The sequence below is a fragment of the Oenanthe melanoleuca genome, chromosome 4A (genome assembly GCF_029582105.1).
Source record: "Oenanthe melanoleuca isolate GR-GAL-2019-014 chromosome 4A, OMel1.0, whole genome shotgun sequence".
Lineage (NCBI taxonomy): Eukaryota > Metazoa > Chordata > Aves > Passeriformes > Muscicapidae > Oenanthe > Oenanthe melanoleuca.
In genome coordinates this window covers 13159093-13178919 of record NC_079338.1, presented here as the reverse complement: position 1 = coordinate 13178919, position 19827 = coordinate 13159093, and the positions used below count along the sequence as shown (strand labels likewise).

General features: G+C 40.2%; 1 protein-coding gene across 1 annotated transcript; it reads right to left on the bottom strand.

The window, feature by feature from the left end:
• Window positions 1-673: 673 nt before the first annotated feature.
• On the bottom strand, window positions 674-17909 carry HPRT1 (hypoxanthine phosphoribosyltransferase 1). Its single transcript, XM_056491107.1, has 9 exons — window positions 17742-17909; window positions 15731-15837; window positions 14100-14283; window positions 10030-10095; window positions 9399-9416; window positions 7041-7123; window positions 4625-4671; window positions 2691-2767; window positions 674-2080 (listed from the first exon to the last, which is right to left on the bottom strand). The coding sequence occupies exons 1-9, from the start codon at window positions 17766-17768 to the stop codon at window positions 2033-2035; spliced, it is 657 nt and encodes a 218-aa protein (XP_056347082.1). The 5' UTR covers window positions 17769-17909; the 3' UTR covers window positions 674-2032.
• Between the last annotated feature and the right edge of the window lie 1918 nt (window positions 17910-19827).

Sequence of the window (19827 nt, the reverse complement as noted above, 5' to 3'; positions counted from 1 at the left end):
AACTTGATCTGACAAGCACCTATGTGAAGTCAAAAAACCCTGTGTCTGTTCCAGAGCACCTGACATGTGGGAGCATTCAGTAAGATTTTAGGTACAGACCTTTTCCATCAGACACAGGTGGTGTGGTAGAAGTCAGACCTGCTCTGCTGCAGCATCACTCCTCACCAGCATTTTCCCCAAACCCTCCTGTGAGCACACAGTTCATGCAATTCCAACCCCTGCCCCCAACAGACCAGGAATTCCCTGCTCCAAATACAGTTAAACCCCTTGTTATGACTAAGTCAACTCCTCTCCTTCCCAAATCACATCATGTGAGTAATAGTTTTAACCATGTCTGAAAAACCTTTCAGGAGACAGAGCATTTCCTCTTCTTGGAGATGCATCACCTATTTTTGCAACAAGTCACAGGTTCTTGAATAGGCAGATACACAAAGGTGATTTAGGACAAATCCAATATTTGTTAAAGAGAATTCCTATTCACAAATAGATCTTCCAGAAATGTGGTGATTTGATGTGAATTACATTGTGTGAATGCATATTTTAGGTCTGCTATTATCATCATTAATATTAGATCAGCTGTAATTGAGCAGGCCATGGATGGGAAGTAGTGTGCAGTTCTTGGAAAAGTACAGACTCAGCCTTCAAAACCACAGAAAAATCTTTCAAAACAGAATCTTTCCAAAACTCCACTGTGTATTAGGCACTGAGCAGCATTAAATCCAAGGATGTGGAGGGAGAATCCACATGCAAAAGTACAAGAACCAAAAAGCACAAACACAGGTGTGAATTGGGCTGCCATGTTCAGAACTGGACTCCACATGAACACAAGTGCTAATGAAACAAACCAAAATGATTACTTACAAATTGGTTGTGGTTTTTTGTGGTTTTTTTTTCCCACATGGATATGTTTAATGGACATAGAGCCTCCACTCTTCATTTTTGCCAAGACAGAACAAAGGACTGTTGCTTCAATGTTCTCTCTGGAATCTGGTTTGCTTAGAGAATATGCAATTGTTTCAATATCTTCCCACAGCACTTTTATCATCTCTCAGACAGGCTTACATTAACCTAAAGCTCTACAAAGGTAACAAATGTAAAGACTACCTCCACTGTGACAAGCACTTATGAAAAATATAATTGAGAAGAAAATTTCAAGAGCACTTTAACATACAGAATGAGTGGGATAGATGTGTGGTGCTTATTTTAAAGAGACAGCCTTTATTTAAAGTACTTTGCTTTGTAGATCTTATAAAGTAAACATTACAATACTTCTTTTTTTCCCACAAATATATTAAAATTGTTTAAATTTAAAAGGCAATTCCACAGATTGATGGATTTTTAAAGAAAAAAAAAATAACTAACAGAAATAGGCAGCTCAACTAAAACTAGATTTTAAACATTCTGTTTTGTCATTCCATCTTTAAAAAAAAAAGGAAAAAGAAAAAACACACTTTTCACCCAGACTTCCTTTACAGCAATAAGGCAACTCCAGGAGATTTGGATGAGCCCCTTGGAGATTACAGATACTGTAACTGGCTGCTCCTCATGCTTTATAACACCCAAAGGTGCAACTATCCATTAATCACAATCACATCTGTGCATTAAAATATAAAACTTAAATTACGGATTTTAAAAATATTACTAATAGACTTCCCTATCATAAAATGTTTTACATTTACAGTACTTGAACTATTTCAGTTCTGGGTTGATGAGGTTTAAGCAATTTACCACTGCAAGAGTTAGACTCTGGAGCTCACAAACAGCACAACCCAACCAGGGGCAGCGATAGTTGGTAGAGTCATAGTGCAAATCAAAATAAGGAGTGCAGAACTGCACTAATTGTTTACATTTCTAAAATATAAATGAACAAGATGAGCTCTTATATTGTACATGCAATAAATTACAGTAAGCATATGGCAATGGGGCTGGGGCATTCTACAAGTGTAGCTGGTGTACCAGAGCTGAAGCCTGTGAAATATTGGACTCAGTAAACAAAACATTTCAAAGCTCTGTTGTCACTTGAACTCTGCTTTCATGCTTTGTACTTCTGCTTCCCCGTCTCGCTGATCACACAGATATGCTGAAACAAAATAAAATAAAAAGCTCCTGTTAGGAAAGTAACCTAAGAGACCAAGGTTTGACATCAATAACAAGCTTCTGAAAGCAACACAAGTGTGCTGTACACACTTCAGGAGGAAGAATCTTCTGACTTGTTTATGCACAAAAACTTAGGCCTTTTTTTGGTCCAAAAATCTCCACATTACCTTTCTCCTCTCCTAATTGTCCCACCCAGTGTCTGCTGAGTCTGGTGAAACCCAGATGAAGAGTTAATAATAAAAATAATAAAATGTGAGCCCTTCTTAATTTCATCCCAGGTCTCTCTTCTTCAACTCTCACATAACTAAGCAAATGCACTTATTTGTTGCAGACATCTGGTGAGACAAGAAACTTCACACAAATTTCACATTATTTCAAAGCTGACAGTTGTGCAGCCTCCACTCTGCATGCAGCAAAATAAATTTTTTAGTTTCATTAGAGCTCCAAACACTGCCCTGCTGCTCTCAGGCTTGTTCTCATCACTGGAACATGAGGTATGATTTACAGGGCAGGGAGAATGATGTAAGGAGATTTCCCTTCCTTCCTCCTCCCCAGTTTTAAATGGAGAAAAACATACGGGAAAAATTACTTACGTTCAAATCTCTAAAGTATTCATTGTAATCTAGGGCGTATCCCACAACAAATTTGTCTGGCACTTCAAATCCAACAACTGAAAAAGACCATAAGTCACCAGTGTGTTAGAAAAAGAAGTTCCTAGAGTTCACTAGACCTTTTTACAGAGACAATATGGAATTTTATAGATATAGATTGTAACTCATTTTACTTCTTCCACTCAAGTACCCTCAGATTAATATTTCAGCTATTTTACAATTTTAACTTACTTTATTGATTTATCAGCTAAAGGGAATTAAATAGATGTATTTATTGGTTCCCACACAGCTGCCTGGTGCTAGTCTCCAATAAATGAATGGAAGCTCTTAAATTTACTGTCAGGATATTATAACGAAAATGTAAAAATTCCCTGAAAATATCCTCTGACTTTGCAAATATGTAAGAAGTGCCAATCCTTGCTGGCACTTCCTAGATGCCTGACATGCCAGTGCAGCAGCAGGGGACTCCTAAACATAACAGAAGTTCCCCCCCAAGCATGATTCCAGAGGCAGCAGGACCTGCAGGGAGCTGGACCTGCACTCCAGACAGGGCTGCAGGAAGGTTTCAGAAACAGGTGTGGTTGGCTGCTTTGGGTTTGCTTTTGGCTTTGCCTGGTTGGTGTTTTTTGTGTTTGGTTGTGATTTTCATCTCCCAAAAAATCTGCCTAAAAAGAAGGCATCCACCATTGCAGATTGTCTGAACAGCTCTAGCAGGATCCTTTGTCAGGCAGTAAGTCCACCCTGTCTACTCACACTATAAAATTATTTTAAAAATTAAATTACCTAAAATAAAATTTTCCAAAGGGCTTTTCCCCCTCATGCTAAAATGAAAGACCCCTGAGCAGGAAAGCTGTGTCTTTTTTGTCTCCCTGGCTACAAGGGGGAAAACAGGGAGGTAAACAGTGCAATTCAAATAAAAGGCTGTGGGCACTTTTGATAAAACTGAGGTGATGTTTAGTACATACTGGCCTCACAATACAGGGATAAAACAGAGGCCCACCTACTGCTGCCTTGTTGTCTCCTTCAGAGCTCTCATATTCTGCTCTGGACAGGCTGTTTCTGGGGCCAGATGGCAAAACAAGTCATCTGCTGCAAGATACTCCAAAGGCACCATTAGTCCAGCTAAGCCAATAATGAGATCCCAGGAATGAGGGGCGCCCTTGCATGAGGGGAGCACCAAAATGAAACCTCAAGGTATCAAAAAGCTTCACTTACAGAGCTTTGTACAACCTTGGAAAGGAGGAGGAACAGGATGTGATTCTGCTGCTCAATTCACTTCCACAATGAAAGTATCAGGAATTTAGCCTCTGGAACGTGGTAAAACACACAGCCCTGCCCAAGGCAGAAGGAGCTGCCACTCTCTTACCACTGTCTGCTGTGGATGCTGTTCCTTCACTTACAGTCTTAGGTCAGACAGGAGAGGACAATAAGGGAGTAATTCAGATACCCAGACATAACCAGTGCAAATTTAGGCATTTTATCACTGTAAACTTTTATCAGACCTGCTACCCCATGTGGTCCTCCCACATTCCTGGGGACAGCCAAATGGCAGGAGCTGGCTAGGCTAAGGCATACAAATCACCCCCAAAAGTGTCAAAAGGTGAATCCAGCAGATTCCACTGACCATTTTCCTTTTGACCAGATGCAAGATGAGAGATTTTGCAAATTACAAAGGTGTAACCTAGACCAAAATATCAAAGTTTGATTTTCAATATAATAAAAAGTTGCAAATGTTACAAATCCTGATTAACTGTCTCAAAATACATTCCAAATATTTAAATTATTTAAATAAGAGCAAACTTTATCAATAATAATTAGTGAAAACCTATTTGGAACATCCTTGGACTTTGAGCAAAAGGTACACAATACACAGACATACTTTTAATAATGAAAAATGGTTGTCAAAAGTCACTTACAGTCCGGCCGATATCCCACACTTCGGGGAGTTCTTTTCACCAACAAACTAAAAATAAAATTAATGTACAACTGAAACATGGAAAAGCACCATGTACAAATATATGAGACAGTTTTGATGTCAGAGAAGCTGAGTTAGGCCTAAGTGTGCATAACTGACTGCATAAGTACACATGTTTTAAACCATTGTTTTACTTGCAGGTACAAAAGAACATAATGACAAAATCAAAATTTCCCAGAATCATGAATGGCTCACAGTCTAAAGGCCAACTAACAGGTCTGCAAGGAAAAGGCACACATCCAGACACTGATCTGGATGGATTTTCACCGTGAAAATTCACTTATTGGGATTTTATATATGTCAGGAACTTCAGGTGCAATTTACCTTATCTGGGATGTGGCCCAAGAAAAAAGCCCAACAAAAGCCTAAGTTTTATGGAGCAAAAGTTCAGCTGCTAGAATGTAACCTCAATTCCACTTGCACAACTTGCCCTCAGCTGGTTTTCACTGGAAGTACTAATTACCCCCATAAAGAAAATGTAATTGATTCTGATGTTTAAGGGATACTAGAATTAATGGTCAGAGGAGTAAAAAGCACAGAGATACAGAGCTGGGAGTACTTGGTAGAGAAATGCCCTGCTAGCTTAGTTTGATTTGCTCATTATTCAATTGAGCACTTCTGCCTCTTATAAGACAATCCCACAGGCCTGACATTTGTCTGTCAGGGAAACAGAGATTTAGGGAGAAAAAGAAAAGGTGGTTATGGTTGAATGCAAACAGGACCAGCATAACTCTGCACACTAAGCACAGACCCCTCTCCTCCTGGATGACCCCTGAAGTTGTGGCTTCATTTTCCACAGCCACAGTTTTGATTTTAGTTTCTGAAACTTGTAATTGGGAAACCTGATTTTTGAGAATTGGTGTAGGATTTGATCAAAGCAACCTCAGAATAATACTAGCATTAGTTTACATCTCCCTACTATAACTACTTAATTGACTGAAGGAAAATAAATAGAAAACTAAAAAAAAACCCAAACCAAACAAAAAAACTCAAAACCCCCAACCCAACCAACAATCACAACAACAAAACAATCAAACAATTAACAAAGAAGAAAAGAAATAGAAGAGAGAGAAGTGAAGCAACTAAGAATGTAAGACTATCTAAAATGCTCATGTTTCCCTGGTCAAGTCTTTCCCTGGCCAGACCCAAATTACTGCAACAGATTTAAAATACAGGAAATTGGTCTTTCCACAGATATATTATGTTATGTTATACTGTAGATTTACACTGTAGTGTTACAAAACTTTTCAGTGACACATATTTAAAAACTGGCCAGGGAGAAATCCACAAGGGCCTCACCTTCAGCAGGTCACCTCCAGATTGTCAGCAAGAAGAGCTGTTCTGGTAAGTCTAACAACTGCTCTGACATTGTTATGGCAACACAAGTGATTAGATATTACACCCAGCTCTGCTTTATCTCTAATCCCCAGCAATCATTATGCTTTTATTAAAAAATACACAGCTACACCATAGCAGTGCAACAGATGCAATTTAAAAAGAAGTAGGAGGAATGTTGATATTGGTTAATAATACAATATCATCCTCAACATTTCCTGTTAGTTGCAAGTTGTTTAATTTTGAAATGTTTTGAAACAAATTGATTAAAGGTACAACTAAGTAGAAAAGCCTGGAAGAGCATATGGCTGGGTGATTCTCACAGAATGACCTCTAAAGCTCAGCTGCACTATGCACACTATACACTCATTCACATTAGTTTACACATTTACATGTGTAAACTAATTAAATTCCACAATTAAAGAAGGAAATATAGGAAAAAAGTCTCCGTTGAACAGGTATACCACTGCAGTATAGTGAAGTTGCAGATAGTGTTAACAGAAACAAACATATTTGGAGAGATACTACATACAGGTTAGTGACAACCACTAATATTTCTTTTTCCCCCTTCTAGTTAAAGTCTACATCTATTAACAAAATTTGTGTTGAAAATACCTCTATTAACTTGAGAGGGTATTTCTTTTAAGACTGAAAGATTTAAATTCTTCAAGATACTTCTAAACTTGGACTTCAGTGGTTAAAGCCCACAAACTTTACCATAATATGATAGGCAAGAGTTGTTCCAGGCATGTAAAGTTATGTCCTTGTGAAGCACAGGAATTCTTCCAGCAATAAGACTGGAAAGAACAGTGTTTCCAAAATCCTTAACATATATATGTGCTTATGGAGTTTAAACAAATACTGACTTCAACAGATCACGTCACATATGACTCCTTCAGAAATGTTCCCTCCTGTTTCTCTTCCATGGAAATGTGTTTTATGTTTGTTTGTACTTGTTGGTTTGGTGTTTTTTAAAACCTTCTTAGGATGAAAACCAGCACAAATAATCATCAAACATTTACCTGGCTACTTTCACCATCTTTGGATTGTACTGTTTAAGTAGAGACAGCAGCGTTTTCATTGTTTTACCAGTATCAATTATATCCTGAAAATAAAAACACTCATGTAAGACAGGATATTAAACATGTCAGAGCAGCACTTTCAAGTTTCTACCACCAAAACTACTCAGCCACAGCAGCATGGAAACATGGCAAACTACAGCCTGTAAAATGCTCACAACCAAATCCAGGTGGCACAAAACACAGCACTGGGCTTATGCAACCACACTGGGTAAAGTGAACACACACATTAACAAGAATGCTTAATTGCTGTGGATAACCACGACTTTGGAAGCAGTTTCTGAACAAGCAGTTACTGCAATGACCTTCCTGGCTCCTTCTGCATATTTTATGGCTTGTGCTCCTTGCAGCAATGAGATAATGTTTAATTCGAGTATGATAAGAGTAACGTTAGTCTTGCTGTTGAGCTCAGTTACAGAGTATTCAACAGGAAGAAAAGCAAGAAGGGAAAACAGGCAGGACAACCCATTACTGCAGTTAAAGGAAAAGGAGTACAATTTACAGAGCCAAGAAATACCTGAAGAAATTGCACAGGGATGTCTGAGTGAAGTTCTGAAGTCTAAAACACACTAAAATATATTTTGACACAGCATTTAAATCCCATTAAATCCCATTCACTGCACATATAAACAGAAAATAAAAAGAGAACATATGGCTTCCAGAAATGGCCACCTCATTTGGACTCAGTCACACCTTTAGAGTGATAGTCCTTACCCTGGCCTAAAATCAAATCTATTTGAAATGAAGGAAGCAGACAGCAAAGAAGCAGCAATATCCTGGTTTCAGCTGATTTTCCCATGACTCCCAATGAAAATAAGTCAAACAACAAACTCAACAGAGCACCTGTCATCACTACCATTAACACTCAATGCTTTTAATCATTAAACTCCAGAGAAGTTGAAGATGTTCAAGTACAGAGATAAAAATCAAAGTTGGTAAATAAACAGCTACTTCCATGCTCTAAGAGAAAAGCAGAACCTATTATTGATTTTCTCTTGTGTGATGAGCTGTTCATTGGAGATGAATCTCCATTTTCTACAGATTTTTTTTTTATATTAAAGGGATGCAGTAAAGAAAACCAAAGTGCTCAAGACATTAAATTTACAATAGATAAGCATTTTATCATTTGACAGTTAAAATGGTGATTAGTAAGTGTTCATATCTGAGTGTAAGACGAGTCACTGGACAGATGATTCACTGAATAAATAAGAAACTAACCTAATCTGGGGATTACATTCATCTGAAATGGAGCAGATACATAATTAGACACATATGTCTATCTGAAGCAAAAAATACTTCAAAGGACACCACTGATCACACAATGACTCCTGTATACATACTATTTTGGTAGGAGTTTTGGAACTGCATATGCTTCCTGTGGAATAATATAACCTTCTCAAATCAGGAAAATAATATATAGAAATAGAAATTTTATGAGAGGAAACATCCTTTCCTTTGGCTGATGAATCAGTTGCCATAGTTGTTTCTTTGCTTACAAACATGCCATTTCCATTACTTGGAGCCTTAACATATTATTAGATTGCACATCTGCTTTTCCTGTCTACTGCTGCTGCCTCCCTATCCTGAAACTGTCAATTGTACTCCAGGAAAGTGACATTGGCTGCACATTAGCAATGGTGTTCATCAAGACAGAGGTATGAAAGCAAGAATTAAGCAACAGCCCCTACCAGGCAATCAAATTGAGCTGCACTGAACCTGATATCACCCAGAGAACCATGACAAGACAGAGCAATGGGAATTTAGCAATTGCAAAATGCCAATTAAGATTAGCATTCTCTATGTCTCTATTCTCTAAACAAACTACACAAAGGGACAGGCTTAGATCTGTTTTTCACATATTTTAGGATACTCATACCAGGAATCTCTTTCTACCTCTGCAGTTTATTTTCCTAGCTTGCTGTGATGAACCCACAACAATAACATGCTTAGTGTCACTTTTTTTTTTCAGGCTACATTTTCAAATTAAAAGGAAAAAAAAAAAAAAAAAGAAAAAATTATATATTTCAGAATTGACAAAATCTCAGAAAACTGAAATAAAATACAAACCATTTTAGAATGCTATTTTCCTGGTTAAATAAATAAATGGCAACTGAATGCAATTTGAGAATTCAAAGCACAGCTTAGTTCAAATTCAGAGACCACTTGCAAAATTCAGGCCTGAATTCAGAACCTGGAAGCCTTGAAACCAGGAACTGTAGGTTTTCTGGCTTAGGAACAACTTCTATTAGAATTCTTTTACCTGTCACACATTAGAACTTCCAAGTGAAATACAGTACTTACTTCCACAATCAAAACATTCTGGAAGGAAGAAAAAGAAAAACAAATCCATTAGTATCTAGACAACATACAATTTCTTACTAATCTTCATAACTCATTTTCAGTGCAGTTAAATATTTGTATCACCATTTGCATGTGTTTACAGGTATAACAGCAACTGCTTTATAGTTTAACATTTCTGATGCTCTAATAACAATTAGCTTATTAAGTAGTGTTTAACTTTTTCAGACTTTGAAAATTCTAGACATATGCAAAAGAGATCAAAACAGAGTCTAAACAATTCCTATTTTTCTAGAGAAGAGTGTCCTACTGCAGAGACATGTACAACTCTGCCATACCCACATCCTCTACATTGACATCCATGTCTTAAAAATCACCTGTGTGTGAGGAGAAGGGGAAAGTGATGTGTTCTGACAGAGCAGGAGCAGTGGTGCTTTAACCCCTGACATCTGGCTCAATGACCTCCAAAGAATCACTGGAGAAAAGCAGATTTCCAATTTACATTCTCCTATTTCCTCCTGTTGTCACTGCCTATCTTGGGGACGTGTGTTCTTGTTGTGGGCTGCACCTTACACATCTCAGCAGTATGAATTCCCTCAGTGGAACACCAACACAGACACACAGAGAGCTGTACCTTTCCAGTCAAGGTTGAGAGGTCATCTCCCCCAATGACTTTGATATCTCCAGTTGACTGATCATTCTAAGAAAGAGGAGGGTGAACATTAGCATGAGAAGAATTAAACTGATTTTCTTCTTGCAGTAAATGTCAAAACTGTGAAGTACACAACCAGTAAACATTAAAGCTTTAAGAAGCACAGCAGCAACAGCATCCCTCTATGAACAAAGAAATTACAACTTCAAAGATGGTACTTCAGATTAAAGATGTTTGATTTGCATCAACACAGGCATCATCTCTCATCTGTGACCATTATATACACATATGTATCTAAAAAGCAAGGAGTTACTATGCATTCTCTACAGATATAGAAACAGAACAAAAAAACACTTCTGGTTTCCAAGCTACAGGATGCTATATAGCTGGTAATTTACATTTTAAACTTTACTGCTTTAGAAAGTCTTACTCTGAATAAGAATAGGCAATCATAACAAGAATAGACAGCAAACAAGGCACTGATTGCTATTTAGAACAATAAGCTACAAAAATAGCCAGAAAAGCTTATGCTTAGTTTACAGCCAATATTGGTAACAAATCAAATTAGTTCTCATACAATTGAACAGGAACACAGGTACACCATCAATATACTGCATTTTGCTTCAGTAAATCTAAACTGTGATAAAAATGTAAATGAACTGTTATGTAGGAAAGTTAAAAACAGCTGCTAGGAGTGCCTCACAAACCTTTATTAAACTCACTCAACTGACTTTAAACCTTGACAGTGTCTCACAGTTCATATGAGATGTCATATGCAGGTGCTAAGCTCCTGAGCAATGAAAGGGTGGAAAAACAGTTAAAGATTTCTGACATTGGTTGTAAACAGATTTCCACAGGCAAGAACTTTGTTTAATCATTAAGCAATGTTTTAATTATCTTCAGGAGCCTTATTTCTGAGTTCAGTACTGGTAAGATTTCAATGCTTCATGGTTTAACACATAAGAGTTTTACTGTTTAGATCTGTTTTTACTGCCTCCCTGTCACCACTGCTGGAAAACAACAATGTTTTACAAGATTTAACTCCTGACTCAAGTGACTCCAAGATAACCTTTTAAAGTGGCATTTTAAGTTCCTTATAGTATCTGTTGTTAGGTTTGTTTAGCTGAGACCTTTCAGAATACTGCTATGACCAGCCTAACCAGAGTTTAGCATGTACTCCACCAAAAATCCCAATTTTCACCAGTGACAGTGCAACACATCTCTCTTTTGGCTGCCCTTCATGACTATACAAGGAACATTTGCTCATTTCCAGGCTTAAATGCAGGAGACTAGTGAAAATCCATTCTTCTTGTAATATAAACAGAATAAACTGTTTGTCAAGAATACTGAGAGCTGGATCTGATCACAAATACTATCTTTCCATTTCTTAACAGCTTGCCAGATCATTAAAATTCATCCGTCAGGACTTGGAAAACTGGAGTTACAAGCAAAGTTTAATCATAGCTGATCATGTCAGTATTCTTAGAGAATTATTTTGGGTGCAGTACAGTATGAACTTTGCATTGCAACACAAAAAAAAAAAATCCCATATGCTTGTAAATATTAAATGATCAGTTTGAAACAAGAATAGAACTTCAATTATATCAATTAGAGAACCATTACAAAAGTTCATCTGCTTCATTTATGTGATCAGGATATTTTTAACATCTTTTATCCAGTCTGTAAAGGCAGGCAGCCTGATCCAGTAATCACATCCAGAGACAGCAACAAGAAAGTTCCAATTTCAACTGCCCATTACAGTTTGTGATGATTTTCACACCACTGAACACAGATCCCTTCCTGTAGCAAAGCACAGATCAAAACCACAGAGCAGACTTAGCACTCTGACACTATTACTGACAGAGACCCAGGCAAGCTGTTACATACATTTCCATGACAGGATAATCTTTTCCAGTCTATCAAGTTATGTAATCTAAAGGACCTAAATTTGGATATTAATAACCACCTACAGAAAAGAAATGCTCATGCATAGTGTAGTGGAGGCATCACATAACAGCAACTCCTCACTCATCTAGAACAAGAAAACATTCTTTTATAGAACTGGCTGACAAAATCAAAATCCTCCAAGCCAACACCTCAAGTAAATGTTTGGCATCAACAGCTTTCTGTTGATATTTCTCTGTTTTTCTCCTCATCCACTTGCTTCTGTAGTAAAAACAGGGTTGTAATCTCCATAAAACTTACTTTGCTGCTCACTCTTCTATTAATCTCTAAGCACTGTAGTTCTGAGGGGGAATAAACAAAAACAGCTGTAGTAAAGAAATGAACCAAAACACACCTGGGACATGAGCAAAAAGTCAGCCTTGCTTTTTAGCAGAGACTTTTTTCAGGTGCTTCAAACTATTTCTCCAGTATTTTTTTTCTGAGTTAGAAAGTAGAGAGAATGAAGGGTATAGTCTTTGTACTGATTTTTTAAAAGGTAAGTTATTGGAAGTGTTCCTAAATGGAGAAAGCAGAAGATACACAATTTCCTCTCCAAGAAAAAACAAGTGAAAGTCATAATTCCCTATTCTTTAACCTACTATTCTGTAATGAAGACATTCAGTTTTCTGCAGCTTTTACAGGCAGAATATATGGGCATGTGGGGGCCTTGGGGTGAACTGGACTGGAGGCAGGAGCCTCCCCTTTTGGAGGCACAGAAGAAAAGAGGCTCAGACTGCTCTCCCTCACTTATTTTAACACAGTGCACAAGCACAAAGTGCCTTGTGAAATACAGCCAAAGGCTGGCACAAACCTTTGTGCCCAGCCTTGCACTCTCATTAAAGCACATAACTAAATTAGTGCCCTGTGCTCTGCAGACCTGAGTGTGGTCTCCAGGTAACCCCTGGAGTTGTGTGTGCCTCAGGCAGCCAGGGCTGCTTGTCCTGCAAAAGGACCAAAGCCCTGTGCAGTTCTTGGCTTTGTCATGACACGTCAATGGAGAGCTTGACAAGAATAATGGATTTATCAACAACATTGTTTATTCTGCAACAGACCAGACTAAGTCTGTAAATATTCCATGTCAGGTTTCACAGTTTAATCAAACAAAGGATGAGAGTGATTTTTTCAATTGAGTTATCTGTATTTTTCTGCTGGAATAGGGTTGTGACAAGTAACCCTGACTTCAATGCAAAGCTGCTCAGGCAGAACAAACAGCATAACATTGTGAAACAATGTATTCAAACACTTTAAACTGAAACAAAACAGTCATTATTTCCATCTTAGAGATGTTTTTAGGGAAAAAATAATAAATTTCTGAAATCCCAAAAATATGAGACTTGGCTGCCAGTAAGCTGGAAATCATACAGTGCTGACAAACACCTGCTTCTTCCCCTGACCTGCACAACACAATCCTGTGCTTCCTCCTGTAAAACCTAAAAGTTACTTCGTATTACAGAATGTTCTGTTTCCCAACAAAGTTGAATACTTGTGTTCAGAATCAAAAGATACTCCTTCCCTAAAACTTTAAACGCAAGGCAACCTATGCATTGTCTTGAAAAGGTGAGGCCATATTCCATATTCACAGGCTATTAATCACAAATCTAGGTTTATGTATCTAGTGTTTCCTCACGGCCAAATGCAACTAATTTTGCTCATAGTTTGGTTCATCAAAAAAAAAAAAAAAAAAAAAAAAAAAAAAAAAAGAGACAGGGAACAATTTGAACCATTTCTGCAGCTTTCAAGTCATCTAAAAATTCCCAGAATTAAATTTTTGTAATAATACTTGCAGGAGAATTCTCTGTACCAGTCTAGAGCCACAGCTTTAGAGATGGAGTAAGAGTGCAGAGAGGAAATTGTTGAACAAGTAAAGGACACGTAAAGGGTCTCTCTCCTCAGCACACTGATTTTACTGGGGTGAGGAGATATCAAGGTCTAAAAGAAAACACATTATATAATAAGGTAGGGAAAGAGTAAATTGGCTTGTGACTCATAATTCCCTTAATTATTTGTTTAATATTAGCATATTAGGGCAGTAACAATATTAAACCACCTTTGTTAATAATTTGTAGTCAACTTAGCTAAAAATTGCACAGTACTGCATAGATACTTACACAATAACTCTTCAGCCTAATGAAGTCGACTGTCATGGGGATTGATTTGTCACTGTTTCTGTTCAGGGCTTTGATGTAGTCTAATAAATCAGCAAAAAATTTATAGCCACCCTTGAGTACACAGAGTGCCACAATGTGATGTCCTCCCATGCCCTTCATAATTTCTCGTGCCAGTCTCTCTGTCCTAAACGAAACCAAGGAAGAGTGAGCTGTCATAACATTTCATTTGTTCATCACAGCAGCAGCATTTGATACTCCTAGCAGCAGCAAACACACGCAGCAAACTTGGAAACACATGTTGCTTGGAAATATTTGCACACCACTTTAGTCACTTTTATATGTTACTGGTCAACAAAGTTTTGCTTTTCAAGGTTAATCCAACAGTAGCGCTGCCAAATGCTCTTGTTTTCCTATATCACAGGCAGCCAAAGCAAACCTTAACACCCTGAAACTGTTCCACTGTCAGATATGAGACATGAAGGTGTGTTCTCTCCTTCCACAGACAGGTTCAGCTCCCATGCAAAGAGCAATGTGAGCTAACACAACCCCAAAGGCAGCAGCCCTCACCAGCTGACGAGCAAGAAAACTCTCGAATTTACATTTATTTGCCAAATCAGAATGCCAGAAATTTGTCCTGAAAGCAGAACACAATACCAGCAAGGCAGAGCAAGGGAACACTGCACTGTTTTTCTGCAATAATTGTTTCTAAATTTATTTTGCCATTTATTTTAGAAAGCATTTATTGTGTGCCAGCTGACAGCAGGTTTCTCAGAGAAAGCCAACCATTTCAAACTTTGCATCAATTCCTTAATGATGTGTCCAAAATTTGTCCAATTTTTTTTCTCTATATGGACTTCCAATGTAAAGTTTTAATATTTAAAAAGAAACTTTTTTTTATAGAGATGCTCATTGTATCTAGTTAAACAGAACCACACAAAATCTAAATGCATTCCTAGTCACAAGAACCCCTGGAAGACCCACCCTGCACCACTCATAATAGGTTTAAATTCACTGAATTTGTTGCTCATTCTCATTAAGGAAATTAGCAACTTTCAAATACAAAGTAAAACAAAAATTACTTGTAGGCTTATAAAGAAACTTCTGATCACACAAGATAAAACTTGCACAGCACATCAATCACAGATTTCAGCAACCACAGAAGTGACAGATAGATATTTGCAGAGGATAATGTCTTTCTAGGGAGGCAGGAGAAAGTTGGACATTATTTATCTACCACATCAACATGAGAGTCTAAAATGATGTGATTCATAGTTTACTTTTATTAATATCTCATGGAAATTCAAGAGACTATATTTTCAGACTGAACTGACACATCAAAATGTCTAGAAGTTAGATTTTAACAAGGTAAAACATCAAAGAAACACTGCAAAGAAAGTCCTAAGTTACTACATACTATAAAATTTTGCTTGAGAATTATGACCAATTTTCAAAGAATAGCATGACTGCAAAAGTACAAACTCTTAGAAGAAAAAAAAAAAAGAGATTAAATGTACATGTGAGTCTCTAATTAAATGTAATTTATTTAGACAGTCTTCAAGCAGCAAAATTATCACTGGATGATGTTTATTACAGTTTCATGCAATAAGTGTACTGTCTGAAGTCAAACAAACCTGTCCATGATGAGCCCATGAGGAATATAGACTTTTTCCAAATCATCTGCATAATGTTTAGGTATGCAGAACAAATCCAGGTCGTAACCTTGCTCATCATCGCCAATCTGAAAAGGAAATAAAGTGAGGTTATAGAAAGTCTGTGCTGGAAAACTTCTAGTCCTTTGCTTTCTTCAGTAAAAACTATCAAACCCATGAGTAAAACCTATCAAACCCACAACACTCATCAGAATCACCTTTCTTTTCCCCTTCTAAAAACACCAGTCACACCGAACAGAGAGTAAAGTGTAATCTAAGAGTTCACAAGGGTTACTTGAAACACTGTGAGTTGTTATGCAATGCAATGTGTGAAAGAAAGTCCTACAATGTTCTTCTCCAGTGGAGAGCAGAAAAGTGAACTTACTACACCTCTGTGAAATCCTATATTCCATTAAAAAAATAATCAAGCTTTTTAACCCCTTTGGTTTTCCCAGTGTAATGCAAAACCTGCATCTGCAATTAAGCAAGCAGAGGTTCTGTCATGGACACCTTCCAAATCTCCACAACACTCGATCACAACAAAACACACGAGCCAGTTTGCAGCACAAGACAAGACGTGAGCATGACAAGTTATGCTGCTGTGAAGCAGCTCTGCTCTGACCACCGTTTCCAAAATGAGGAGGTTCAAGATCATCCAGAATCTGAAATTAAAGCTTTCAGCAACCTGTTCCACACGGGCAAATTCCCTGTATGAAACAGCCTGCAACACTGTAAGTGCATATTAATTAGGACAAGGGATTAGCATACGTACATAATGATAGCGATCACTGCTGAGGTAAGGGCACACTGTCACATCAAACAGAGACTTCCCTGAACCCTAACCTTGCTGCAGCTTGAAAATAGTGTGGTTTTTTAATTACTTCCCTCTCTGGTTATCTAGCTAAACACTACTATGTGAAAAAGAATTTCAGAGGGAAAACAGAAGGTTAGTGCTGACGGTTCACCAGGGCAGGCATTTCAAGTATCCATTTTGCCTATAGTACCCTTGCAGGACTCAAATCTTATTTCTGTGCCTGTGGAAACACTTACCCGGCCAGTGGTCAGATAAATGTTTAAATGGGGGTTTTGTTGATTAATTTTTAATTAGTATTTTATCTGGGGAATTTCATTATCATGTTACCCTCCCACCCAAAACTGTGTGAGCTACATACACACACACGGCTCGAGCTCATGGTCCCCGCAGTCCACAGGGAATTATTTTAAGAAACAAGGCAGATCCTTCCCAAAACTCATCGGGGTTTCCTTTGGTTATATCCAGCGTGTCTACTAAACCTTCCGTCCTGCGTTTGGCAGGGAATGGGCCCTTCCTACAGGTTTTATCGGGCTTTTTATGGACTGCAGGGATTTACTGTCGCAACCTCGCGGCCGTCACAGCTCTCGGCCATCAGACACCGCACGCACTTCATCAGCACCGGCACTTGCTTTAAAACGATAACTAAAAATGAGCATTAAGCGCCTTAGCATATGCGGCAATCACGCAAAAATATCAAGGATGCTGCTGCTGCAGAACCAGACCCGGCTCACACACGTGGGGCTCTCCCGACCGGAGCCTCCCGCACGCCGCGAACAGCAACAGGAATAGGAAGTTGTGCCGTGCTGGGGGAAGTTCTTCCACCTTCGCTCCGGAGGCGCCAACGCCGGCTTTGCCCGCTGCCCTCGGGCTCCGGATCGCCCCGGATCCCACCCGAGGGAGCCGCGGCCGCTGCGGGCAGGGACGCGCCCGGCCGGGACAGGGAGGGCAGGGACGGGCCCGGCGCCCGGAGGCCGGGGCTGCACTCAAGGTGACTCCGTGAGGCGGCGGCTCCCGGCGCCCAGGGACGCGACACCACACGGCACAACACACGATACGCCACACCACGCCATGCCACCCCCCGCGCTCCCCCACAGATCGCCGCATTCCGGGGGGCAGGCGGGGGCAGCGGCCCCGTTGCCCAGCATCCCCCGTCCCGCGGGCGGCAGCCCCCGCACTCACCACGATGCAGGGGCTGGGGGTCGCCATGGAGCGCGGCCCCGCCGGCGGCGGCTGCGGGCGGCTCGGAGCGGCGGGAGCGGGCGCTGGGAGCCACAGGAGCGGCGGCGGCAGCGGGCGCTGGGAGCAGGAGGCGCCGCGCCCGCAGCGGCCCCGGCGCCGCCTCCGCGCCCTCCGCGCTCCCCGCCCTCAACATGGCCGCGGCGGAGCCGCCCTCAGCGCTGCCGTGCAGGGGACGGGGAGCGGGCACACATCACCGGAGCTGTCCCCTCGGTGGGGCTGTCCCCATCCCAGCAGGGTGCAGCTGTCCCCGCGCTGTCCCACGTCCCCAGTCCTGGTCCCGAGAGTTGACCCTCCCCTCCCACAGCACGGTGTGCGTTCCCCGTCCCCTCAGGATGGCACGGGAAGGTGACAATGCTGTGTCCAGTTCTGGGCCCCTCGATTCACGAAGGACGCTGAGATGCTGAACAGGTCCAGAGAAGCACAACAGAACTGGGTGAAGCATCTGGAGCTCAAGAGGAGCTCTGGAGGGATCTGGGGGTGTTCGGCTGGAGAAAGGACGGGCCCCTATCGCCCTGTATAACTCCCCAGGAGGCTGTAGGTGCGGGTCGGGCTTTTCTCCCGGGGAACCAGCGACAGGACAAGGGGATCAGGTCTTAAGAACAGGTTTAGGTTGGACATTAGGAAGAATTTCTTCACAGAAGGGGTGATTAGACATTGGAAGGGGCTGCCCAGGGAGGTGGTGGAGTCACCATTCCTGGAGTTGTTTAAGGAAAGACTGAACGTGGCACTTGGTTGACAAGCTGGTGCTGGGCCACAGGTTGAACTTGGTGATCTCAGAGTTTTTTTCCAACCTAATTGATTCTGTGCTTCTGTGACTCCTGTGTCCAGGGGGAACAGGGAATGACTGCTGTCATTCCAGAACCAGGCACAGGGATGCACATTCATGAGGTGTTCATGTCCATGGATGGGCTCCACAGACACAGGTAAAATAATAAGAAAGCATGGATAGTTCCAGTGGTCTCACATGACAGATAGAAAAAAAGTGTCAACTTTTCATGTAGGTGTGGACCATAATTAAAGACAATATAACAATGCAAATGGAAATTTGTGATTTCTTACACAGCAGGTGTAGACTTCCCCCCTCTTTCTCTAAAAACTTAGTGGAAACCAAGTTTTATTCTATGCTGCATAAAATGTTTGTGTCAAGAAAAGGATGAATCTTAAAAATAACTTTACTCATATAGAACTGTAGCAATTGCCCTCTGATATACATCTATCATTATTACTGTTGGCTCAGGAAACACAATGAAATCGAATTAAATGTTCTTTTGTATGAAGCAACCAATTTAATCAAATTTTAACTAAGCAAATGGGCACGATCCCTCGTGAGTGCTGTATTGTTTCAGCCTAGTCAGGTTAAGTGGAGTGGGTGGAAGGAGCTTTTATCGAGTTGCCTGGAGCAGCAGAATGAAACACGCCCTGCAGCTAAGGGATATCAGGAACGTGTTGTAGCTGCACTGTTTCCAGAAGGCCAGGAAGAACTCCCTGTCAAGTTCAGGGAGAGCCTGACATCAGTGGGCAATATTGATGGAGAGACTCTGCAACCTCAGAAGAATTGCAGGATCTGCTTGTATTTCAGTTACCGAAGGCATTTCTCGTTAATGACTAAATCAATGTTTGCCATTAAAAGTAGCATCCAGCAGCACCTTTCTGATTTCAGGAGTTGTTGGCTTGACTTCCATGCCATTTCTCCCCAGCATACAAAACCAATAGTCCTATTTTGCCCTTCTGGATGAGCAATTTCTTTGTTCTGCCTGCCAAACAGCACATTCCTGGATCCAAAGCATTTCTGGTTCCGCTGGCACCCCATTATGGAGGGAAAAACAAATTTACAAAAGCAAAAGTATTTGCTGATATTACAGGAAGTTGGTTAGCTGAGATCAGCACCAGATTTAGTAGATGACCAGTTCTGCTCTTGCTGGTTACAAGGCCACTGAGGCTTGCAGGGCCTCAGTGGGGAAGGTGAGGGAGGGGGTTCAGAGGTACCTGGGAGCTGCACATCTTCTGGCTAGATGATGCATAAGGT